The sequence below is a fragment of the Halichoerus grypus genome, chromosome 6, assembly GCF_964656455.1.
Source record: "Halichoerus grypus chromosome 6, mHalGry1.hap1.1, whole genome shotgun sequence".
In the NCBI taxonomy this organism is placed as follows: domain Eukaryota; kingdom Metazoa; phylum Chordata; class Mammalia; order Carnivora; family Phocidae; genus Halichoerus; species Halichoerus grypus.
The window spans coordinates 39,948,025-39,972,904 of record NC_135717.1 but is presented as its reverse complement, the minus strand read 5'-3'; the positions used below and the strand labels follow the sequence as shown (position 1 = coordinate 39,972,904).

General features: G+C 57.3%; 1 protein-coding gene, 1 long non-coding RNA gene and 1 pseudogene across 6 annotated transcripts in view; 1 reads left to right on the top strand and 2 right to left on the bottom strand.

Moving 5' to 3' along the window:
* Positions 1 to 24,880, bottom strand: part of LMF1 (lipase maturation factor 1) — a 95,506-nt gene that overhangs the window by 21,391 nt on the left and 49,235 nt on the right. For all 4 annotated transcript variants that reach the window (XM_036083406.2, XM_078075014.1, XM_078075012.1 and 1 more), the window contains 2 exons: positions 22,858 to 23,006; positions 6,401 to 6,466 (listed from right to left, as the gene is read on the bottom strand). In XM_036083406.2, coding sequence (XP_035939299.2) covers positions 6,401 to 6,466; positions 22,858 to 23,006 — 215 coding nt within the window. The remainder of the gene's footprint in view (positions 1 to 6,400; positions 6,467 to 22,857; positions 23,007 to 24,880) is intronic.
* LOC118530132 (uncharacterized) overlaps positions 1 to 24,880 on the top strand; it is an 89,839-nt gene that overhangs the window by 62,031 nt on the left and 2,928 nt on the right. For both annotated transcript variants that reach the window (XR_013448962.1, XR_004914475.2), the window contains exon 5: positions 24,591 to 24,759. This is a non-coding gene — a long non-coding RNA (uncharacterized LOC118530132). The remainder of the gene's footprint in view (positions 1 to 24,590; positions 24,760 to 24,880) is intronic.
* LOC144382310 (ubiquitin-conjugating enzyme E2 C pseudogene) lies at positions 11,768 to 21,775 on the bottom strand (annotated as a pseudogene).

The window sequence follows — 24,880 nt, the reverse complement described above, 5'->3', positions numbered from 1 at the left end:
CCCAGCACTGGCTGCCTGGGAGGGGCTGAAGGCTCCCGCCAGCACGGCCATTCTGGGCGGCAGGGCCCGTCCCTGGGGCTCAGCCCACCTCAGTCACCCCTGTGAGCACCCTGGCGTGGCTGCAGAGGTCGCGGGCATCCAGGAAGGAGAGCCTGGCCTGGGCCCTGGGGTCAGTGTGCCTAGAAGGACCACAGGTGGGGCAGGGCTGGCTGCAGCTGGTGACCATCCTCCTGTACGAGGTGGGTGTTCCAGAACCCTTGGTGGGGCCTCTGCAGCCCCCACTGGCAGGGCAGATCTGGCTGCTCTTCTTCTGGGGGTGTTGGGCACAGCCCGGGGCATAGCCCCTGCCCAAGGCCAGCCCTGCCAGTCTGTCTGAAATAACCGGGCATGCCTGAGCCGGCTCGACTTGCAGCCCTGATGAGAGGGACCATCTCATGCTTGGGACCAAAAGACTATTAAATTTCCCCAGTTCTGCAGCAACAGGATTACATTCTCCACCTGCCCCCCCGGTCCCGCCCACCCCAAGCACGTGTAGAATGGATTCCTTGAGACCCTTGTAAGCAGAGCACCTGGGGGAGGGAGGGAGGGAGGGGTGCAGCCGGGAAGGGGGAACCTGCCCCTGGCTGGGGGTTCCGTGTGCAGCACAGCAGTCCCCTCTCTGCAACCCACCTGTTCATGTTATTAAAACAAAACAAACCACCTGGGGAAACCTGGCAAGCTCCTTCCTGATGACAACCGACTTGGGCAAATACAGTGGAGACAGACGGAACATTCCACAGCAAAGCGGCTCACGGCTGGTGCTGACGTCCCTACCGCTGAAAGCAAGTCCGTGTCCGCAGGCATTTTGACACCAGTGATCCCGTCTATGTTGGGGACAACTCAAACATCAGGAAACCGGACACTGTATCCTCCAGCCTGTGAGGGGGACAGACAGGCACACACAGAAGCGGGTGCCGCGAGACTCCCCCCAGTCACAGGGCGCCTGGCCCGGGGATGCTGCTGGGGAGCAACGGCGTCAGGGCCTGGCCTGTGTCCCGGACGGGGCCTAGCCAGGCCCGGGGACAACAGAGGGCTCCGGCCGCCTCTCCCGGTGACATGTGATGGGGCTAAGAGACCTGCGTGGACAGATGCCACATCTGTGCGGGATGGCCCGGGTGTTGGTTTGTCATAATACTTGTCTACTGGGAAGTTTTCTGTCGTGAGAAAGAAAATCACGACAGCAGAAAACTAGGTCTCGGCAGAGACATGCAGTCAAGCCCCAGGCTGCAGTAACCCTCGGCTGTGGCTAACCGGCGCCTGAACACGGCTGAAGACGTGGCCTTGTCACCCGTGTCCTCCTCGATCTGCTGTCCCTTGTCGTGTAGGGCTGGGATGCTCCCCCAGGCGGGCAGACGGGAGCGCCTGCCGTTAGAGATGGAGGACATCAGCCGTCTGTCAGCCTCTGTCCCTCCCGCAGCTACGAGAGAGCAGATGTGAACCCAGGAGAAGAAACTAGGTGCATGTTGTAAACCATGATAGATACAAACCGCCCCCAGAATGGAAGAACACGGCCGAGGGTTTCCACCCACTGGTGGTGTGCGCGTCGCCCGGGGGGGAAGACGCAGGCCAGCGGGGTGAACGGTCACGAGAGAGCAGGCAGGGGGACCACGCCCGGGGCCCCTGGGCTGTGACGGACATCGGTGTCACCTGGGGCCAGCAGAGCCAGAGACGCGCTCCCCGTGCGGGCAGACTGTGTCCAAGATTTCTGTCAGCGAGGGTGTGCGCCAGCGCACAGAGGCGGGACGTCCTACAGTGAACCGCACATCTGTGCGCGGCCACGAGACGGGCCCCGGAGCTGGGGTGGCCCTCAAGGTGACACAGCCCACACCGCGGGCATCCTGATCTTGGGGTGCACGCACGTTACTGTCAGGCGCAGCCCTGTGCTCCGAGACCCTGTGGCTATGAAGGGGGATGGCCTCCTGACTGGAGCTGCGTCAACTTTAGGAAAGAGAATGCCTAAGAGAGAACTTGGAATCGGGGGTTCTCCCAAGAGCCCAGGTCTCTACCGCTGCGCTCCCCAGTGGTTACGCTCTGGTTCAAAGGGCAAGTGTACTGGCTTTCTTGCAGGGGTGCGGCTCAGAGGGAGGGAGCCAAACGTGGGGCAGGGGCGCATGCACTCAGAGCCGGGTCTTTGGACAGCCTGTCTTCTCCCACCCTTGCAGACGAGCGGCCTGACGCTTTCAGAAGCACTTTACGCACCTTATGTCTATGATGAACACATTTTAGATGCTCCATTTTATAGGAACAGTGCACGGTGTTGCCTCTTAAACCATAGAAGGAACCGTGTGGGGGAATGGGGGCTGCTCAGGCTCCGTCACTCGAACCTTCTCAGTGGTATCTGCCAGGACTCACCCGCTCCAGGGTCTTGAAACCACGGACTTGCGACCCATTTCCCAAGTCCCCCACAGAGCACACAGAGCTGCAAGGGGACTGTGGCCAGGGGGGTGGGACGTGCTCCAGGTGTATGCCCCTAAGATTGCTGTTTGGGACTAAAGGAGAGGAGATCCCCCTCAGTAGGGGAGGGTGGCCTAGCGCAGGCCACCGTGGGAGCCAGCTCCCAGGGTCGCTGTTACCCTCCTGGACTAGGGCATTCGCCTTTGCAGCCTCCAGGCCCTCTGGGGCAGCACGGGGTGCTGCCGCGGTGCTGCAGGGGTGTGGACAGCAAGGAGTTAAGGATGAAGGGCACTGTGCCCCCTCCTCTCCTCCTGCCTGCAGGGCTCTCAAAGACCGGAGCTACTGGGCGCCCTCCCAGTGGGCCCCAGGGCTGAGGGGCTTGTGGACGGGAGGAGCAACGTCCAGGGACACGGAGCTACCGATGGCCCGCCTAGGAGCGCCAAGTGCTCACTGAGAACTGTTACCGCCGTGACGAACCATTTTCCACCTCAACATAGCTGAACAGGTGCGTTCGAGACCGGTGGCAGGAGGCCTTCCTGACCTCACAAGACCAAGGGGAAATCTTCAGTAAACCTGGCTGAAGCTGCCCTGACGCTCAGGTGGTTCCCAGTTAGAGAAACGGGCAGCAGGAAGTCAGTGCTGAGGGCCAGGCTGGTGCTCAGCGGACCCTCGGGGGTGAGCAGGACGAGGCACCATGTGTGTGGCCAGCCTTGCGGGCACCCTACGACATGGACGCAGGGGAGCGCATCAGTGACCGTGGGCATGCGGCCCCACGCGTGGCGCGGACCCCGGCTCCTGAAGGGCCTGCTGCGGCGTCTGGGCTCCGCAAGCTAGCTGTCCCTGCACAGGCTTGAACCTTGGGCTTCGAGGCGCAAAGGACATGACACAAAGTCCCCTCCAATGTGCCACAGGCTGCGGACCTCACAGGTGATGGGAGCAGACAGTGACTGGTGACCCCAGACGGAAGGTCAGCTCTGAGACGTGCAGGACTTTGGAGCAAAACAACGGCATCCGTGTCAGTCAACTCTTGCACAGCCTGGGGTGGGGCACCGACCCGACCCCCCAAAGGGCCGTGGGTGGGACCTGCCAAGCCGCCAGCGAGGCGGGACTCCTGCGGCAGCTTAGCGACCGCACCACATGCTCCTCCCAGCGTACCCCCAGCCGCGGCGGAGGCCCTTGCTGGCGTGTCTCAACGTGCTGACGTCCAATGTGCGTGAGTCACTGAGGTGTATGTTTGGTAACCAAAGCTTTCCAAAGTTAACAAGTCGGCATCCCGACTAACTTGGACTGAGCGCGGCGGTCACCTGGGGACCTGAACACTGCTGACAGCTCGCTGCCCCGCGCGGAAGGCTCGCGCACCTCACGGCGGCCTGGACGGGACGCAGAGCCGCTGTCCGGCAGCAGCATTTTCCTTTCCTCCTTTGCTGAGCGCCTGGCAGCCGGGCGACCCTGTGGCCTTCCTCATGGATACTTTCACTGGCATCACCGGCGGAACCCATGAGCCTGGGGACGACGGTTCCTGGGACCTCCTTCTCAGGGGTGACTGGCTTTGCCATGGCGGCTCAGGGCCACCGTGCCTTGGCCTGGGCATGTCTGTCGAGGTCCGCTGCCCTTTCTCTCCCCCATGGTGGCTGATGACCATACCCGCTGGTGCTGCCCCAGCCCCTCTTCTGCTCCGACCGAGTCCCCCAACGGCCACGTGTAGGTAAAGTGAGGACATAGACGGGGGACGTGGGGGTGAGCCTGTGGTGTCACATGAGGGCCTCTCTTGCTGGCCCCTACTCCCTGCAGGATCTGGGGGGCTCACAGGGTTGGGGCATCAGGGCTCACCTCCTACGACCTCCCTGCAAGGCCTCACCGTGGTAACACACCACGTGGACAGCATGCCTGTGAGCAGACCGGCTCAGGGTGAAGTAGAAGCAGCTACGAGCAAAGCCTGGGCTCTCGTCTCGGCCGGAAGCCGCTCGCTCCTGCTCACCCATGTGCTGCACCCCATCGGCCCCACCACCGTCCCCAGCAGGTCCCTCCTATGAGGCTCCTGCCAGTGGTGTCCTGACAGTGAATGAGGTAGGCCCTGCTGCCACCCACCAAGGACTGGAGGGGTCCAGGTCACTGAGGACAGGCCGTGTGGCCCCTATCCTGGTCCCTGGCAGGCAGACGACAATGGGTTCTGCAGGCAGCTAACAGCACGGGGGGTCCCAGGCCCGACTCCTCACCTCACCCTAGTTTACAGAGCATGTAGAAACAAGATTGACTGAGGGAAGGCCCCTGCTCCTTGACAGAGTCAGAGTGGTTCTGTTCCTCCAAGGGACCTGACCCGGAGCCCACAGGCCTCCCACTTGATGACAAGGGCCCCACATGGTCATTGAGCCAAGACTCGGCCTGTCCTTGAAGACCGACTTCAAGTGGCCTTGACCTCACACCATGCCAACATCACAGGTGCCTGGCCCCCTCCCCAGGATGTGGGTCACAGGCCCACCGTCTGCCCAAATCCTGCCCAGGGCTGTGTGCGGAGATGCAGGAACTCTGCCCTGGTGCGCCCCGACTCAAACCCTTCTGAGGACGCACCCAGCTTGGGGGGGGTGTCAACCAGCCTCACTGTGTGGGCTCACCTGGCCCTCTTCCTGCTGGCCAAGACTCCTTCTGTGGACCGAAATCAGAGTTACAGGCCCTGTATCCACCCTGGTCAAGCCCTGCAGGCAGAGACAGCAGGCTTCGGCGCCAAGGGGATTCTAGCACACACTCCCTCTGCACACGCTGGACAGTCACGGGCCCTGCCCGCAAGCTGCTGGGGGCCACTGTGGGCTCGTGGCGGGGCCAGGACAGAATGGAGGGCCTCCTAGCTTAGCCCCTGGGGCCCCCTTCCCTCCTGTAGAGCCAGAAACATTTCCTCTCTGGCCCTTTACAGGACATCGGCTCCAGGACCACGGGAGGGACTCATGGGCCCCTGGGCAGGAGGGGAGGGGAGTCTGGAGGGATGCGGGGAGATCTCCAGTCTGATACCCTGCTAAGCACAGCACCCGTGGGACGTCCCTGCCCCCAGGCTGGTTAACAGATGACACAGCTGCGGACACACCCAGGCCTCCCGAGGTGGCATCTACTCGACACATTCAGGACTGAAAAGCCAGAAGAGGCGTGAGCCTGTCGCAAGCACCTTTTACACAAGAGCAGGTACAAGTCACTTTCCTGTATGGGAACCATAAGCCAGGGGTGGGAGACACGGAAGAAAATGTCCCATCTGACAGGTGGCGCTCCAAGCGTGTCAATGTTTTTGCGGCCGACGAGAGGGCAAGGGCAGCTGGCAGGCATTCACGGGATACACGGGCAAGTGGATGAGGTCACTCTGACCGAGTGCCCTAGAGTTAATTCATTTCCAGGGAGACCTGGTCCCAGCCCCCCACAAACATGTGAGCCGTCAGCAGGGACAGGAATGTCCAGAGGGGCTTGGACCTGGGTGGGGTCCCAGGGAAGGGGGCGGAGAGGACGACTGCCTAAAGCTTGGGGCCAAGGTGGGGGAGGGGACCATGGAAATCTGAGGACAGCAGGACTCGCACCTCCCACCACGTCCGTCTGCCGTGATTTGGGGAGCAGGGCGTGCGGCAGAGTGACTCCCACTGTGCACTCTCCTGGGGGCATGTGGGGCCAGCCCTGATGCCAGGAGGGAGGATGCCTAAGCAGGACCATGGACAGTGGTGGAGGGACCAGCGCCCAAGCAGAATGGACCCCGGGACCCACAGCCATGGGGGCCAGGAGCCCCATCTGCCAGCCCAGCACACGGGACACCCTGAAAACTACCTTGTGACCTACCTGTGCTCCAACAAGAAAGCAAGCAGGAGAGGGCATCCCTGTGACCCAAGGTGTGGCCTCTAAGAGGCTGCAGCTATAGTACAGGTGCTGGTCCCCATGGACGGGGTGGTGGGGGGGGTGGGGGACAGGGAGCTCGGCCTGCGGCCGCCATGCAACCTACCTCATAGTGGAAGTCCATGCAGGTGAGGTCGCGCCAGCACCGGTCTCCCCGGATCTTGATCAGGCCCTGCCAAGGCAAGACAGACAGGAACATGAGCCACTCCAGAGGCTGGCAGTGGTCCCAGGGGCGTGCAAACCAGCCACAGGCGGGAGGACCCAAAGGAAGCTTCAAGGGAGCGGAGGAGGGTAGCTCCTGCCTGAAATACGTAAGAGGTAAGACGTAAATGAAGCTGTAGCAACAGCACATTGAGGGCTTCCTGACAGCTGAGGTCAAACCATGCGCACGACACATCCAAACTACCGGCTTCCTTGGATAAAGACAGTACCTTCTGTGTTTTCTCAAAAACTTGGGTTTTCTGAGCATCATTGCAGGAATATATTTCTGAAGCTTTAGAAATGGACAGGCTGGCAAAGCTACGGTCAGATGCTAGACCGAGGGATCCAGAAGGGAGCTGCATCTCACTCACAATGGCAATGAGCAACTCAGAAGCTCAGGTGCGCTAGGCCAAGCCCTCCCCAGTGGCTCGAGCGCTCACTCCCCCCACGGGAAACCTGGGTGCCCGGGCCCACATGTGTCCAGGTTACGGCTTTGCTGCCAGGGGCACAGGGCAATGGCTGTGGAGGAAGGGTCCCCGGAATGGCCTGCAGCCGAGCTCCCAGCACCCCCAGCACCGTGCCCCGCCCCCCACTTTCTCTTGGGAACTCGTGGCTCCCTTCCTAAGTCAGAGGCTGTTCCCTGCCAGCTCTGCAAGCTCCGCTTGGGTCCCAGAGATTGAGTTCTGAGTTCTGTGTCTTACATAAGAGCTGAATTAGAAGGTGAGGAAGTACGCGGAGAGAAACAAGCGTGGGATGTAGCTCGGCTTTCTCTTGTGATGCTGGTTTTTACAGCTGTGACTGTTCTGGGCCGAGTCCCGCCCGGTCAGCAGATACAACCGCACAGGCCCAGCCTGGCACAGAGGAGGGCCCGCCCTGGTTGAGGTGGCGCGGGTGTGTGGAAGGTGCAGAGAAGGCACACTGGGCTCTGGAGGAGGAGGGTGGGCAGCCCTGGAGAAGCGGGGACAAGCTGGAGGAGGAACGAGGAGCAAAAGGCAGACATCCCAGGCAGCAGGTGTGAGGGAAACCAAGGACTTGTGTGTCCAGAGCAGAGAAGACCAGGAAAGGCTGTGTTAGACGAAGCCCAGGAGCCCTTGGGCCACAGTGTCAGGTTCGGGAAGGGACAGAGCTGGCTGGTCAGGGCTGAGGCCGGGATGGCAGCCGTCAGGAGGGGTGGCGCTGCCAGCTGTGGCCCCAAGACCCTCGGCTCTACTTCCTCACAGGCACCCCGTGACCGTGGTCTTCAATCCCATCAGCAGAACAGCCTCGCAGCAACATCGAGCTGAGTGGATACATACCAGGGGTGGTGGCCCAGGCGTAGACACCTAAAAGGGACTTTCACGCAGGGAAGGACCTTGGGGTGGTGAGGGCCTGAGTGGGGGACAGGACGGTCCTTTGTCAGCAGGCCTCTGTGGCCGTCCAGGCAGAAGGACCATCCAGGAGTTGGGACGTGTCTGGCACGTGGAGCCCACAGGATGGGCTGAGAGGCAGCATGAGTGCGGAGTGGGGAGTGGCATGGACACAACAACACTCAAAGGAGCAGGGACAAGATGCAACAAGGAGGTCCGAGGGTCATGTGGCAGCCCTTCAGGCCTCCACAGACCGAGTGGCAGTGCTCCCGCCATGCAGATGGGCTCAGCAGGAGCTAAACGTGCAGCCGGACAGCCGGTTTACAAACCTATCCCCCAGGGCTCCTAGCATTCTGGCGTCCTGGGCCCTGACCCACCAGCGGCTCTGACAAGGGGCGTGCACACGGTGCGCCCTCCGCCAGCCCGGCCACCAGGCCTCTCACCACGCCGCACGCCAGGCACCTGGGTGGTGCTATTTGAAGATGAGTCCCCGTCTTTCTGGAAACTGGGTTTGCTTAGGTCACAACAGTGCCAGAGACACAGCCCCTGGCTGCAACTCTTTGGCGTATTCAAAGAGCCACGTGCCCGCTGTCCAGACCTGAGCATGTCTGACCTGCAGCGCGGGCGGGAAAGCGGCACGATCACACGACAGCCCCGTGAGCGACGCTCTACTCCCCGCACCCCTCGGAATCCAAGAGTGGGTCTCTTTAGAGACTCAAACCAGGCAGAGAAGAAAAAAACAAAATAATTAAAATGTCATTCAAGTTCTAAGCTGATATGAGACACTTAAAGATCTGAGACATTCTTCCGGGAGCGGAGAGTAATTATATTCCTCCCCATCCACTGACTTCTCCCTATAGTGCAGATGTCAGATTTTCCACGGATTTTTCCTTCCTGAGTGAGCGTCAAAGGAACAAAGACTTCTGTCAGCCTTTTTCAGCCCAAAATTAATTCTGAAAAAATGGCTCAGACAAGCCAGTACCAGGCCAGACCCGAAGAGAGCCACGTGACCCACAGCTGTCCACCCCTGCTCTCTGGGGAAGGGAGGATGCGAGGTGCTGGGACATTCCAGGCTGCCAGGGCAGGCTCAGGCCTTGCAGGGAGTTGGGGGCGGGGGGCAGGAGCATGAAGGCCGTTGCCCAGGGACACGGACGGGCCTCTCCAGATGCTTGCGGGTCCCAGGACGTGCTTCTGACACCCCCATTTGGAGACAGGAGGCCCAAGGCCTTGCCGCAGGAAGGACATCTGTTTCTCCATGCTGCATGCTTCACCCTGAGCCGAGGGTGAGGAGGGGCTGCCAGGCCTGCAGCTGTACCCAGGTGAGCGGCCTCCTCGTAGGAAGCCGTCTGCAGCAAGCCCATCCTGAGTGCACCCTGCCCCCCCGCTCTCTCACTAACAGGGCTGCCTCCTCCCTCTGCAAACGCGGGGACTGGGCTACGTCGGGGCCCCTTCCCTCAGAGTTCCAGAAGCCTCAACGACCCCGGGCCATGCACGCTAACGGGCTCATGGGGTTGAGGAGGATGCCTGTGGGCAGGCCTGGCAGTCTGGGACGCCACTCAGGCTTCCTGCAATCCCTCTCCTCTGGGGGCTGAGCAGACGAGTGGGGGGAGCTCTACGTCTTGGGTGAGTTTGAGGTTCATGGTCACGTGCCCCCTATTTGGCACTGGGGTCACAGGCATACGTGGGCACCTCTCAGGGCTGACCTGTCTCCATGCCACCCTGGCCCCTTCATGCTCGCGCTATCTCAGGGTGCTGTCAGCACTTGCCCGGCCCAAGAACAGCCGTAAAGAAACCACCCTGAATCCAGCACACACAGCGCAGTGAACGCTGCCGGCAGGTGCCGGGAACATGGGCTTGTGGGGGGGGGGGGGTGACTGATGGTTTTGCGTCGTCTCCGAAGCTGGCGTCTCTGCCAGTGGCCGGCCGTGCGAGGGGCTGCAGGGAGCAGGGGGGGCACCACAGGCGCTCGCAAGCCACAAGGACTCGATGCCCGTTTAGGCCCAGGCTGTTCTGAGCCGAGTGTCTGGAGATGGGAGACAGACAGGAGCCGAGGGGGCGAGTGTGGGGCTGTGAGCAGGGGCTGAAGTGGAGGCCAGAGTCCAGAGCACCACAGACTGCCCTTTGTAGAAGTACTGGAGTGTGTGGTCTGGCCCCCTGCGCGCTCACGGGAAAGCCCCTTGCTTCATGGTCCGTGTCCGTGCGATGAAGCGGCTCGGAGTAAGTGCTCTCCTGTCTGGGGATCCCAGGATGGGACGGCAAGGACCCGGTGACCCCCACTCGGGGTTGGCCTTCACGGGGGTGCACTGCACTCCAACAGTTACCTCATGACGTCTGACACAATTTTACTGGCGGCATCTGACTCCGAGGAGGGGCCCTGCCTTGTCTCCCTGGTCCGCAGCTGCTTGCTGAGGTGGCTAGCAGCGCCTCTCCCGAGCCCCCGCGCCGGCCACGGTCCGACCTCCACGGGGCTGCAGCAGCTCGGCGACACAGACAGGAGGGGAGCACACGAACAGGGAAACTGCTTCCGGGGCAATTCCAGTTCACTCACAAGGCAGCCACTGGGCCTCCAAGGCAACGGGAATCTTCCCTCCCACAGAAGTGGTGTGAGTCTCACGAGGGAGAGGCCGGAGGCCGAGGAGTGGCTTGGACACCGCAGCAGCAAACAGCTCTGCTGCAGAGCAGACCCGGGGGTCCCGCGCTCCGCACGCACCCAGAAAACTCGCTGCCCCCCCTCCCCCCAGCCACGCTAGAGGCTCGACGGCAGCAGCACAGACGGGCGCAGGTCAGGATGTAAAGAGAAGCACGCCACTCACTCCCGGCCCTGTGCCCACACATGGCTTCCGCTGGGCATCAGTGGTCGGGCAGCTGCCTTCGCTCTCTGGGGCGGGGAGCCCCCAGGCCTGGGGTGGCTGCATTGTTATGCCTTGCTCACCACCCCCAGGTGTGCGGAGTTTACCGGGCTGCACCTCACAGCAAGGGCCGTGAGGAAAACGTAAACCCATGACACCCTCTTAATCAAAGGTTGAGCTATAACTAACATGAAACAAAACGCACGCATCGTAAGTGTTCAGTTCAGTGTGTCCTGACAATTGCACACAATCAGATGCCCGTCATCCCAAACAGGATGCAGCCGTCCATCCCACAGAACGTTCTCTGGGACCCCTTCCCAGGCTATTCAGGCCCCGCTCACCAGGAGGCAGCTGCGGCCAGTGCCAACTCTGTCTGCTCCCGGACCACCCCAGACGGCCCCTTGTACGGACATGCCCTTTACACCGTGCTGATGGACCTTGGTTGTTTCCAGGTCTGGCTGTTGTGAACAGGTCTGCAGGTGCGTGCAAGTCCCCGTGTGGACACAGGCTCTCCTTTCTGCTGGCAAACCCGCAGGAGTGGGAGGCTGGCTTGCAGGGCAGGCTCACCTGGTGGGGCCTGCCGACCGCTCTTCGCGAGGCTGCATCCCCTCCCCAAACCAGCGCTGTGCCCCACAGGGTGCCCGCCAGCAGGACGTGCTGGTCCCACAGCGGACTCCTCAGATCTCCGTCCTCCAAGTGTGTTTGAGCCTAATGCCTGCCTTTCTACTGCGGTTTCTGTGTTCTAGATGTTAATTTTTGGTTCGGCCAGTGCACTGCAAATATTTTTCACAGTCTGTGGCTTGCCTAGTCATTTTCTTTTTTCTTTCTTTTTTTTTTTTTTTAAGATTTTATTTATTTGAGAAAGAGAATGAGAGACAGCATGAGAGGGAAGAGGGTCAGAGGGAGAAACAGACCCCCCGCTGAGCAGGGAGCCCGATGTGGGACTCGATCCCGGGACTCCAGGATCATGACCTGAGCCGAAGGCAGTCGCTTAACCAACTGAGCCACCCAGGCGCCCTTGCCTAGTCATTTTCTTAGTGCTGTGTTTTGATAACAGAAATTTTAATATCAATGAAGTATGTTTAGCAAAAAAATTTTTTAATGGTTATGGCTTTTTTGTGCCCGGTCAAAGAATCTTTGCTTACCCCAATGTAAGTGTGTTATCTTTGGGAACCTTTATTCTCCTGGCATTTATGTTTGTAAAACAAATCCTGTGCCTGCCCCAGTGTTTGACCTTGTGCCTCGGTTGGAAATGGGCCGACCGCACCTGTGTGGGCGTGCTTCCGTGAGGTGTTCTCCCAAGTGTTCTTCTAGAACTTGACGGCGTTGCTTCTGCACTTCTGTCCATAGTGGTAGAGTTTGGTGCAGATGAAACAGTGCCCAAGTTCATTGTCCTCGCTTGCAGATTTCCCATCACTTTAGCACCGTTTGCTAAGAGGGGCTTTCCTTTTTCCACTGACTTGACTCGGGACTCTTGGTTGAGTATGAGCTGACAGAAGAGATGTAGTCCATTTCTCTAACTTAGATCAATGCCACACTTCAGTTTTAAATTAAGCTGTAAAATCAGGAGGTATCTCCCCCAGCTTTGTTCTTTTTCAAAATTTTGTTTTTCCGGGTACAGTTTACAGTCAGCACGTTAACTTCTCCAAAAAGCCCACTAGGAGCGGGACAGGAATGGCCTCGAATCTGCACACGCACTTGGATGAAACAGATGTGGCAGCGACAGCATCTTCCTACCTGTGAGGCCTGGGCAGGTCCAGGCTGAGGCCGCTGATGCTCTGCACTTCCCACACCCGCGCCTTAGACATCCGTAACCAGGCTCACTACCAGGCACTGGAGGTTCTCTTGGCCGCTGCAGATGGTATTTTCCAGATCATCTCTTGTAATGATTCCTTCATCATACACAAAGTACGTGTGTTTCACAGTGACCTTGTGTCCTGCAACCTTGCGAAGTTCATGTATTCATTTCACTAGCTGCTTTTCAGATTCTGCCAGGTTTTCTGCATCTCTAATCATGTGTGATTAGAGTGTGAACATGTGTTCTAGATGTTAATTTTTGGTTCGGCCACAGTGCACTGCAAATATTTTTCACAGTCTGTGGCTTGCCTAGTCATTTTCTTTTTTCTTTCTTTTTTTTCATGTGTGAACAACAGCATCGTTACTTTTCTGCCAAGCTTTATGCTTTCTCTTTTTCTGGTCTTCCTGCACCAAGACTTACAACACAGTGCTGAGAGTTACTGGCAGGAACACACGCTGGCCTGGTCTGGCTGGGCGTGAGCGCTCTAATCCCCACCAGCCAGGATGGGCTGGCCGGGGTTTCAGATGCTGTCCCCGGAAGAAGTCCCCCCACCATCACAGGTGGGTGTCGAACTGTATCATGTGCTTGTCTTCCATCTGCTGCTTTCTTCTATTACTGTGGTGAGTTGCACTCATTGGTTTAAACATGTTAAGCCAACCTTGCATTCCTAAGATAGACTGTGCCTTTTGATTTGCTGATGTTTGGCTAAGGGTTTCTGTGCCTTTGCTCCTGGGGGATGCTGGTCTCTTTCCTTTCTATAATGACCTCAACAGGTCTGGTTTCACAGTCACATAAAACACAACCTGTGAAGTGGTCCTGCCTCCACTGCTTTCCAACAGAGTCTGGGTAGGAGTACTACTGTTCCCTCCTTAAGCATCTGGTAGATTCCGCTGGTGAAGCCATCTGGGCCTATACCTTTCTCTCTGGAAGGGGTTTTGATTACAAATTCAATGTATTTAACAGACATGGAGCTATTTAGGTTTCGTGTTTCCTCCTCCGTTTTGGGAAGCTGCATTTGTGAAGGAATGTGTCCATTTTAGCCAAGCTGTCGCGTTTCAGACAGCTGACTCTTACAGCAAGGGCCTTAGACGCAACCGCCTGTGGTCTGAGGACAGCGTCTTCTCCCACTGCTGATGATCGCAGCCCGGCCATGGCTCCTGCCCTGCTGAATACGGACCTGAAAAATGTAGGTCCACAGGCCTCGCTTTTCTACATCTCAGATACGGCCTTTTTCTCCTGTGGTAACAGGACAGTCTGCACGCGAGCATCGGAAGGGCCCCACTGCGGGTACTACAGCCACGAGCATAAGCGGCATGGGTGCTAGGCAGTCACACCCCTGCTGATGAAGCCATGTGGGAAACACACTGGCATCTCTTCACTGCAGTCACTTGGGGGTCACCTAGACGTATGGAACAGGAAAGTTCCTGCCGTGTCAGCTTCTGAGAGGTGCCTGGGGGCTCTGGCGCATGCCCTCCCCTTCGTGTTGCACCTTCCATTCACTGTGCATGCAAGTGACCTGCTCCGGTCACAGCAAAATACACAGCTTAGGATGAAAATGGCTCATTGCAGCTGCGATTTGGTCAATAAGAATTTAGGGTATTAATTTTTTTTTGAGGAGTGGAGGGGCAAAGAGGGAGAGAGAGAGAATCTCAAGCCAACTCCCCGCTGAGTGCAGAGCCCGATGTGGGGCTCAATCTCATGACCCCAAGATCATGACCTGAGCTGAAACCAAGAGTCAGACACTAACGGCCTGAGCCACCCGGCTGATCCCAGGGTATCAATTCTTAGCTCATATCATGTGAAGGAATAGTAAAAATAACTTACAATCAGTAGAAGTGTAGTACACCACGTTGGAAGAACTGCAGAGTATATGCAGAAAGGTGAAAGCCACGCTAACAAACTAAGCGCAGGCAGACAAAAGCTGCTGCGCCCCCAGAAGTGCAGCCTAACGGCGCTGACTCCCGACGGCCACTCTCCCTAGTCCGACCGAGCTGCGGCGCGGGTCTCCTCATGTGCCGCGGCCCGGTCTACACACGTTCTTCCTTCCCGTGCGACCCTGCCACAAGGTTCTCAGGCGAGGAGCAGCCAAGTGCCTTGGCCTGCCTGCGGCCCACGAACCCAGGCCACGTGCGCACCCAGACGGGAGCCCAGGGACGGAGGGGCACAAAGAAGGTGCGGCCTGGTTGTCCAGACGGCAACCACGTTCTGCCTCCCCTCGGTGCTATGCAGCTCCCGCAAATCCCCGGCAACACGGACACAGCCTCACTTCCCAGGACTTCAGCAACTGGGGTCTCAGCCCTCGGCACAGCACAGGGCGCCAGGCCGGCCCAGGAGCCGTCCAGGACAGCTGTGGCTCTGAAGCCACGTGGGAAGCCCGCTGCCTAGTGCGACTTGGCGCGCGGAGGCACCAGACGCAAAGGGTCGGGCTTTGGAGACCAGCTGCGGACATGCTCACCTGCTCCGGGACGAAACCGGCCAGTCCCAATGGAGCTACAAACACACGTACATATTTCTGTCTTGACAAAAGCAGAGAGTTGAGAGTGAAGTGAAAACCTTTTTAAAGCATAATTAAGGGCAAACTATTATCTTAAATACAGTGACTCAGACACCCACGCTCTTTGCCATTTTCTGCAAATGAAAAAGATTCTCCACACTAATATGGTTGAAATCCATGCGTTTAAAAGAGAAAATTGAGCTGAAACATGCAAGAAACATTCCAGAGAAGCATCTGGTGTGCATTTGCCCCATTCCAGCGGGAGGGCACAGGTGAACATGCTAAGCAGACCTGTGCCTTTGCCCCGAGGAGGGAAGTCCAGTGGGGTCATCTGCATCACCCGGCTGCTCGCCATCTCAGCAGCCTGAAGTGGGGAGCCCCGGTCACTGGAGAAGCCCCCAGCAGGCTGGCTCGCAGCTGCATGAGGGAGCCGCCAGAATCCATAACACGTCAACAGTAGGGTGACGGCTCAGGTCATCATGTAACCTCTCCATCAGTGGGCACCAAAGCTAGGAGACGAGGCCCACCCCATACCACCCATGCCTGCAGTTGGCGCAGAGAGTTGGCCAGGAAGCTGGATCCTGTGGTCCTGTCTCGAGCTGAAGCTTCCGGCTGGGCTGATGGTCTTTCCAGGGCTGGAAGGCACATGGTTTTTCTCTGGTGCTCAATGGAGGCACACCAAGGAAAACCTGCCGGTTTGTCGGTCTCCAGCCCTGCCCACAAAGACAGATGTCTCTGCTCTACGTGGGAGCCGACCAGCCATCTCCCCCCGAGGCTTCCCCCGGCTGTTCACCTCTTGTTAGGTTTCAAAAATGATTTATGTCCTGCCAGGAAGCCTGGGGCTGAGGAGCTTTTGTGCACACGCATGCCTGCAGACCCTCACCCCATCAGCACAGGAGACATTCCGGTAGCCCCAAAGTTCCTCCTTGCCTCCCAGTCAGTCCCCACCTCGAATCCTGGAGGGGAAAGCTTCTCCACGGCCGTGGCCGCGTGCTGGCTCTGCCGTTCTGGAAGGCCCTGCACAAGGACCCGTACCATGCATCTGACTTCTCTCCTCCAGCACGACACCTGCGTGTCAGTCCTCATTCCTCTGCCCTGCTGAGTGCTTTCCATCCCGGGGAGTTAGCGTGGGTTGGTACCCATCCTTCTGTGATGGACCGTGGTTGGTTTCCAGTTCCTGGTGCCGGGGCAGGGCTTTCATGAACACATTTCCAGCTCCCCTAGGTCAGTCCTAAGGAGCGGAAACACCAACAGGGAGGAGGAGGCGACTTCGTAGGTAAGTGCCTCAACTGCTCCCACACACTCAGGCCATTTCTCACGCCCACAGGAGAGCAGTGCAGGGCAGTTCCTCTTGCTCACACCCATGCTGCCAAGGGCCCGACATCTGCGTCCTCCCAAATCTGTAGGTTGAAGCCCCGGCCCCCAGTGTGGCCATATTTAGACTGAGGAAATGGTTAAGCGTCAATGAGGCCGTAAGGATGGGGTCCTGACCTGACGGGATTGGCACACGCAGTCGAGACACGGGGGCTTTTCTCCACCAGCAGAGGACACGGCAAGAGGATGGGTGTCCATGAATCAGGAAGAGTCCCCAATGGGGACGGAAGGGCCCGGAACATGGGTCTTCGACTGCCAGCCTCCAGAACCATGAGGAAGTCAGCACTGTTCAAACCGCTCGGCCTGCAGTATTTTGTGCAGCCCAAGCCAGGACACTTGCCGTCTGTAAGTTCAGCTCTTCCTGTGGTCACCTGCAGAACAGTGGCATCTAGTTTCCCTGAGGGCCAGTGAAGCTGAGCAGTTTTTGAAGTGCTTGAAACAGCCATTTGCAGGTCTTTCTTTGTGAAGTATCTGCTAAAACCTCCCCCTTTTCTTTGTTACTGGGCTTTATGTGTTCTTTACGGACCCACCCCAAGCTCTCTGTCAGGGGCAGAGGCTGCGGCTTGCTCACTCTCTGCAGAGAACCAGACGCCCGGCGCACCATGTCAGAGATGCCGGTCTTTCTCAGTTGGACGGACTTGGTCAATTGTCAAAACTAACGGGACGGTGATTTCAGTGTGGGACTATTTTCAGACACATGGACTGTGCTGTTTCAGCTGTCGGTCCTCATGTCCCCACCGCCCAGTCTCACTGACCATGACCTCTGGGAAATCCTGGAACAAGGGATGAGTCTCCTACAACTTATTCTTATTCGAGATTTTTCTGGCTATTCTAGGCCCATGGCGTTTCCATACAAATCTAAGTCAGTTCACCAACTTCTAAAAAGAAAATCCTTCTAGGATTACGTCTGGGTTGCATGAAATCCTCTGACGGGTTTGGGGACAGCTGGGCTATGAGCAGTTCTGGGACTTCTGACCCACACGTGCATATCTGTCTACTGAAGACTGCCTAGTTTCTCTCAGCAATGTCTGGTAGCTCCTAGGGTACGGAGCATCAGACTTCTGTTAAAATTTCCTAATTATGGATGTTATTGTTGTAGTTAAAATTTTGTTAAAAAAAAACCCCAATGTATGTATTTAATATATTCATCACAAGGGCTCAACCGAGACTTAATTTAAGAAACATAAAACAGGGTACCTGGGTGGCTCAGTCGTTAAGCGTCTGCCTTCGGCTCAGCTCAGGATCCCAGGGTCCTGGGATTGAGCCCCGCATCAGGCTCCCTGCTTGGCGGGAAGCCTGCTTCTCCCTCTCCCCTCCCCCTCCTTGTGTTCCCTCTCTCGCTGTATCTCTCTCTGTTAAAATAAATAAAATCTTTAAAAAAAAAAAAAAAAAAAGAAACGTAAAACAAAAACGATCCCTCAGATTAAGATACAAAGTCTCAGAAATGAAGGAAAGAACAGATCATTGAAGGAGAAGATAAAAAGACAACACAAGGAGAGGGGCTCCCCAGTCAGGTTTCCTGGCTGGAGACCTGCTTTGAGGTTTCTTGCAGATACTTCTTAAAGGCTGTGGGTTTTTCCAGAGCTCGGCAGCACGTGTGTGCAAAGGGCCTTCAGTGTTGGTTTCTCCTCGCAGGCTCTGGATGGACACCGGGATGGCCCTGATGTCACCCTGGGCGGACCCCTTGTCCTTCAGGGTGCCTGGGCAGATGTTACCCCGGGAGTCTGCGCTGGGGTGGTAGCAGGGCGTGGGTGCGTTGTAGGGAGCCACTGGGGAGTCCCGGGGAGAGCTTGTACCTCACATCTCCATGGTGGCCCCCGCCCATTTGGAAAGGTCTGACTGAGGGAAGGCAGAGATTCCTCTGTCATCAGACAGCATGAGGGCACTGGCTCCTGCCGTAGCCTCTTGTCCACGGGGCCCGGTGGCACCCCCGCTGGGCCTGGCTCCTCTGCCGGCGGCGGCTGGGTCGCGGTTCTGAGAGGCCATCCGGGCGGCGTGGCCAGGGACACAGGAACTCGGGAGAGCACGACTGCGACTGCCTAACATTTCATTTTCTGACAGCTTTCGCTAGCATCTGGAAATAGCATGGATTTCTGTGCATGGTCTGTGACTCCTGGCCCTGGGTAACTGCATGCATTCCTCCTGAGGACCTTGTGACCCTCCACATACGTGATCTCCTCACCTCGAAGACAGGTGCTTTTACTTCTTCCCATGTTCAGGGCTTTTGTTACTTTTTCTTGCTTTTCTGCACAAGCCATGATCTCCAGCACAATGTCAAGCAGATGTGATGAAGGTGGATGCCCCTGCGTGCTCCCCACCTCGTGGCAGAAATGTGCAGTCCCCCGCAGGTAAGAACGGTGTAGACGTGGGTGGTTTATGTATCAGCTTGAAGAAACCTCCTGTTCCTTGTGTGCCACAAGATGTTTCGTTAACTGTGAACCAGTTACCACATGCTTTCCCTCCGTTAGTTAAGATGATCGCAGCATTTTAGCTCTCTCCCATATCCGGTAATTCACTGAACTGCATCGGTTCATTTCTGTCCACTCAGTCCTGCATCCCGGGCAAAGCCCACTTGGTTTAAATGCCTCATGCTGCTCAGGCGCTGCGGGCTTCGTTTGCTAATAGTTCAAGAAGTTGTTGGTGCTCTTGAAGAATAGTGCTCTGGAACGTTCTTTTCTTGAAACGTCCTTGTCCTCCCTGGTCTCAGAAACATGAGCTGGGAAGGCTTTCCTCTCTGTTTTTGGGATGCGCGTGTGCAGGGTTCACACTGTTCCTTCCGTAAATGTTTATAAAACTGCTCATCAGTGAGGACTTCTGGGCCCGGGGTTTTCTCAGTTGGAAAGGTGCTCAATTCCTAAAACTTATCAGATTTTCTGTTTCTTCTGTCAGTGCTGGTAATTCACATCTGAAAGAACTGCACCATCTCCTCTAACTGCCTCCTTTATACACGCCAAGTATGAAGGGGTTTAACTTTGTATTGTAAAAACATCCCAGCACCTGGGAAAGCTGTACACACAGCGCAGAGCCCCGCGCACCTGTCATGCTCAGGTCCACGCCGTGAACCTACCTTACCTACCCCACCCGATCTCACCAGTTTTCCCATGGACGTCCTCCTCCTGTGCCAGGATGGCCCAGGGCTCCACATCTAATGGCTGTGTCCCCTGGGTGGACCGGGCCTCAGTCTTTAACTGCACTCCATGGCTTTGGTCCTGGAGAATGTTGGTCAGTAAATTTGAAGAATGTCCTTCAGTCGGTGTTTGTGTGGTGTTCGTTTTTCATGATTAGATCAGAGCTCTGTGTTGGTGCAGGTCTGCAACAGCAGGGGTGCCGTGTCCTCCTCGGGGCTCCTTCTGTGCCCGGGGCCCTCCTCTTGGTACCCTGCCCCCCGAATTCCAGCAGGATGCGAGGCGCAGAGCAGACAGCCAGGCACCTGCCGTGTTTCCCCCCGAGCCCCACTGTCTGCTGTCCAGTGTGACGGGGGCTGCACAGCGCACTGGGTCCAGTTTCCAGCTATTCACGGAGAGCAGGGCAGCCCACTGCCACCACTCCTTCATGGCCCGGCGCAGCATGAACACGTAGGAGCCCTGGGGACGGGGAGGCCGCGCTGACCCACCGCAGGAGCACGGAGGTGGTGGGTGCACAGCTCTGGAAGAGCCCCCAGCCTCTCAGCACACTGGAGACGCCGCAGAAAACACAGACACCGCAGCTTCTGAGTCCGTGCGGAGGTGACAGGTGCCGTGTAGCTGCCGCTGTCCTTGACCAAGCCCACTCTGCCTTTCTGCTTTCCAGTGAAGGAGGGTGAGCAGCATCCAACACACAGACAGAATCGAGTAATTACACCTTTTAGTGCACCTGATAATTTTTATCCAGCTGGTGCGAACAGTCAATCAAAATGCCATGAAAGGTGCTCGGGAGTGCTGTCAGGCACCGTGGGGGCCGCTCACCTCCTGGCGTCACAAGCCTGACACACGGCAGCCCGACAGCGCTGCCGCCCAGATCCCCTACGCTGGCTGCGCTCCGTGGGGGCCCTTTCCACTCCACCTGACGAACCTGCTGTCCCAGGCGGGTCCCCAGGGAGTGGTGGGAACACTGCGCACGTTATGATTTCTAAAGGTAGCTGAGGACAGAAAATCCAAAGTGAAGTCACAGACGGACACGGAACCACAGCCTGCTACTGACGTGAGCAGACATAGCTAATAACTTCAGTGTTTGAGGAAAAGGAACGGTGAAGATCAGGACTCCTGTCTTTCTCACTACGTGGACGCGGAGTCTGGAGAATGCGCCCTCTGAGGGGAAGTCCACACACGCGCTAAGCCCACACGGCTGCTCCAACCAGCTGCATCTGCCCAGGGCCGGGCACCTTGCCGGCCACACCAGGGCCAGATGCGTGCTCCTGGGGCTTCCCGCGCTGGTGCCCACGTCCCAGGCGGAGCGCCCACCTTCTGTACTCCAGCCACTTCCAGTGCCCCCGGAGCTCCCGGCCAGAGAACCCCAGATGCAGCATTAACCAAACAGCAGGCGGTCATCACACCAGGATGAAGCTGCTTCAGCGTCCAGAAGGGTGTCTGAAACGCGTAAGCACGGGCTCCTGGCAGTATGAAAGGAGCTGGGGCGGTATGCGCCCACGGGACTCCTGTGCTGCTCGAGGACCACCCATCGCCAGCTAAGAGCTGGCTCTGCTCAGGATCTGAGGGCAATGCAGCAACAAGCCAGGCTCCCACTGGCCAGACGGACATGGGGAACATCAGATGAATGGCAGCCACAGAGGGGTATACTGGCACTGGGCAGAGCAGAGGGGAAGGCGGGACACACTCCATGTACAAACGTCTGACGAGGGCAGCCACATAATCCCACGGGAGTCCACCACACAGTACTAATTATACAGCGGGGGAAGAGCGGCTTCCCGGAGAACTGCCTGGGCCTGCCGGGGACGCAGGGCACACAGCCAGCCAGCGTCGGGTCGCGGGGGACAGGGGAGACTGCGGGCCATGTGGATTGGAGGGGACCGGGTGCGGCAGAAGCAAGCTCTCTGTGAGCTCGTGCTGGCCCCTGCCCCCGGGGAGACTTCACGTACCCGAATGACAAGGTGTCCAGTACAAAAGAAGCTAGTGTCCAGGATAAAACCCCAGATCTTACTAACAAAAGGAGAGACGTGAAAGAGACCGTGAACACAATTTGCCAAGTTCTGTGCCTAGTTAGTTGGAGGTCAAGAGGAAGCATGTCACTCCTGATTTTAAGATTCAGAGAGTGTCTCTGAAAACTTTGAAGATGATGGTAGGTGGCGATGGAAACAGATGAGTACCTGCAAGGGCCCCGTGGAAGCTGGCGGTGGGGGAACCCTGGGCTCTAGGGCCCGGTGAGAGGGCGTGAGCCGGGAGAACACCTGGCGCCGACCAGCCGCACCGGGGTGCAGGGAGCCGCCGACTCACCTGGCCTTTAGGAGACACTCCCCGAAGCCAGCGAGCGAGGTGTCTGCAGAGAGGACACAGCAGGCAGAGAAAAAGAAGGAAGTTGGCGCGGCTTCTCTGGGGTGAGACTCACAGGGGACTGTGTGCCTTTCTGTTAGAAGTTAACTGGACACTTACGTAGTCAGGGCCAGGGTCCCCAACAAGAAAGCAAAAAAGCCGGGACAGCTAAGACAAAACCGCAGTAGCATCCTGTTTTACAGCTCACACGAGACCACGAAAGTATCCTGTCTAGCAGGCTCTGCAGGACATCTTGACCAAGAACCACGGGCACTGAAGGGACAAAAATCCTGTAACACTTCCTGACCTGTTCCTGCCCTTGCTGATTTAAAACATTGGTCACTATCACTTCACCTCCAAATGTCAGGTCATAAGACCACCAACATGTGAACAAAACCTGATAGGGAGATGGGTGCATGATCAAAGCCCCGACTGGCACACCTTAGCGGCCAATCCACAGGGGCCCAATCTCAGGATGCTTAAGATAGTTCCTTGAAAGAGTTTATAAAAACCCCTTCATTAGAAGTTCAGAGGGCAACCCTCTCAGTCCCCAGTCCCCTCCCCTTCCGGGAGCTTTCTACTTTTGCTCAATAACTTTGCTTTGCTGCCCACCACTCTTCGTCTGGTCCACCTCTTTGTTCTTCGAAGCGACGTGACCAAGAACCACGGGCACTGAAGGGACAAAAATCCTGTAACACTTCTTGACCTATTCCTGCCCTTGCTGATTTAAACCACGTAAAACATTTCCTACATTCCAGAAACCACCAGGAGGGCTGGTGGAGAAAGGTGCAGCTGCCGAGGGGCTCTTCCTGTGAGTCTCCTCATGGAACGGGCTCAGAGTCATGACGCGTCCCACAGAAAGTGCTTGTGCAAAGAGCTGGGGGGCCAGGGGCGTTTCAGGGGCGCAAAAATAGGCCACAGAACTCAGAAAGCAGCAGGAGGGGCCCAGCAGGCACAGCCCAGCCAACAGGGCAGCAAGGGGCGGCTCCTTTGCAATGCATTTCCCTGAAACATAGCAAATAAAAGTTCTACTTACTGCTCCAAGCATGATTCTGAAAATCAGCCACCGAAAGCCCCACAGAACGATCTGGGACGGGGGGGTCCCCGTGGGCAATCGAGACAGGGTCCAAAGAGGGCACAGGAAGATCCCCAGGAATCCTGTTTCCAGAAGCTGGGACTCCCATCCTGGAACGATGACAGTAAGAACACAAAGGGCCGTGTTAGCAACAGCTGGACATTCTCCAAAGAAGCAGTTCCACCAAACTCCATTGAACTTAAATGGTCCCTAAACCAGGACAGGTGGTGTGACGACCTGACATGAAGGCTGAACACAGAGCGGACTCCGGCCCCGGTCTGCGCTCGGTGAGGAGGAAGCCAGAGGGAGACGCAGGTGTCAGGGGCTGCAGCTCCACCGCAGGAGGTCAGGGTGCGCGCTGGGAGCCCTGCTGAGAAATGCAGTGAGGAGTACACACACGGCAGCAACGAGGGCTCTGTGTTCTCACAGACACTCCCGGAGCTGGGACCTGAAACAGGCTTCAGGCTACTGTCACTTGGCCTTTCTGCATGCTGCACGTGTTCCCTTGAATCTCATTTTGATCAAAAACTTTATGCAGCATGAAAGATGCTTTATACAAGGGTCCACGCACTATGGTTTCATTCACAGAAGGTTCTAGAATGAGCAAAACTGATAGAGGAGAAAGAAATGGGAACCCAGCTGCCAGGGATGCCAGGGTGACACCCAGTGGGGGTGAGGGGCAGGGGGTGCCTGGGCCGAGACTCATCAGAGGCACCTGAAGATCTGTGCATTGCACGGTTTGTGAATTTCTTCCTAAAACAAAACAAAACAACCAACAGACAAACCTGCGTTCTGAACCCAAGTGTTTAGGGCTGGATGGACAGCCCTTGGGGTCTGCAACTTGCTTTGAGATGCAGAGGTTAGGACGAGGGATGGGGTGAAGCAGATGCCTAGTGCAACCTTGGTGGTGGGTTTATGGGTTTCACTGTGCCCCTATTTGAAACTTTCTGTAGTTTGACATTTTTCATAATAAAATGGGGGGAACCCTCTCTTGTGTTCTGGGGATTTCTGAAGCCCGAGTTCCAATCAGCTCCTCTGTGGGAGAGGTCAGCTTGCTGTGAGGCGGTGCCCGGCACCAGGGCTGATGGGCGAGGTGGCCAGTGGGGCGTCTCCGAGGCTCGCTGCCTCTGCTGAGCCACGTGCGTCTGTGCTGGGGACGCTGGGGCCACCAGCCTGCACCCTGCATCGGTCCAGGGAGGATTCCAGAAGCAGAAAGAAGCTTGGACGGTGCTGGGGAGGGGTGCCCTCGGGAGAGGGGATGTGAGGTGGGGGCTGCAGCCGGGAAGGGGGCCCTGGTGCCACCCCTCTGTGGGGACTCAGTGTGTGGGATGCCCATGTGTGCTCAGGCCAGCCCCACCGCGTCCACCTGCCCTGAGCCAGAGCTGGGAAGCCCGACTTCTGTCAGAACTCCCAGAAGGAAAAAAACAGGAGGTATCAGCAGTTCGTCTGTTTTTGGAGATTCCAGACGCAGACCAACTGCATACCTTGGGTCAAGGTTCTCTTCTTGTTCACATCGATGCAAGACCTTTGCTTTACAACTTACTTCAAACTCCCTTTCTTGTCTCAACCAGGAAAAAACAGACTTTGTTCCTTATATGACAGTTTCTCTAGTTTTATCTTGAGCGATAACTGTCATCAAATTTGGACTCATTTCACTTGGGGTGTGTTTTATAATATGTGCCTTCATGCCCCAGGGGTGCTACAGAGCATGGAAGTGACTGGTAACTGTGGCGTGCTTCTCTATGGACACCTCCACTTTTTGACCGAGAACCTCTCAGACTGACCACCCGATCCAGTCCCTCTGCCCACGCACTGAGAACGTGTCGGAGCCAGGAGGCCCTGGGCCACCGGGCAGCAGCACAGGTAGGCCGGCAGGTGCGGGGCATTCTGGGCAGAACCAGGCAAGCCGCAGAGACAGGCAGGTGGGGCATCTGCCCCGAACACTGCAGGCACAGGGACACTCACTCAGCCCTGACGTGCAGAG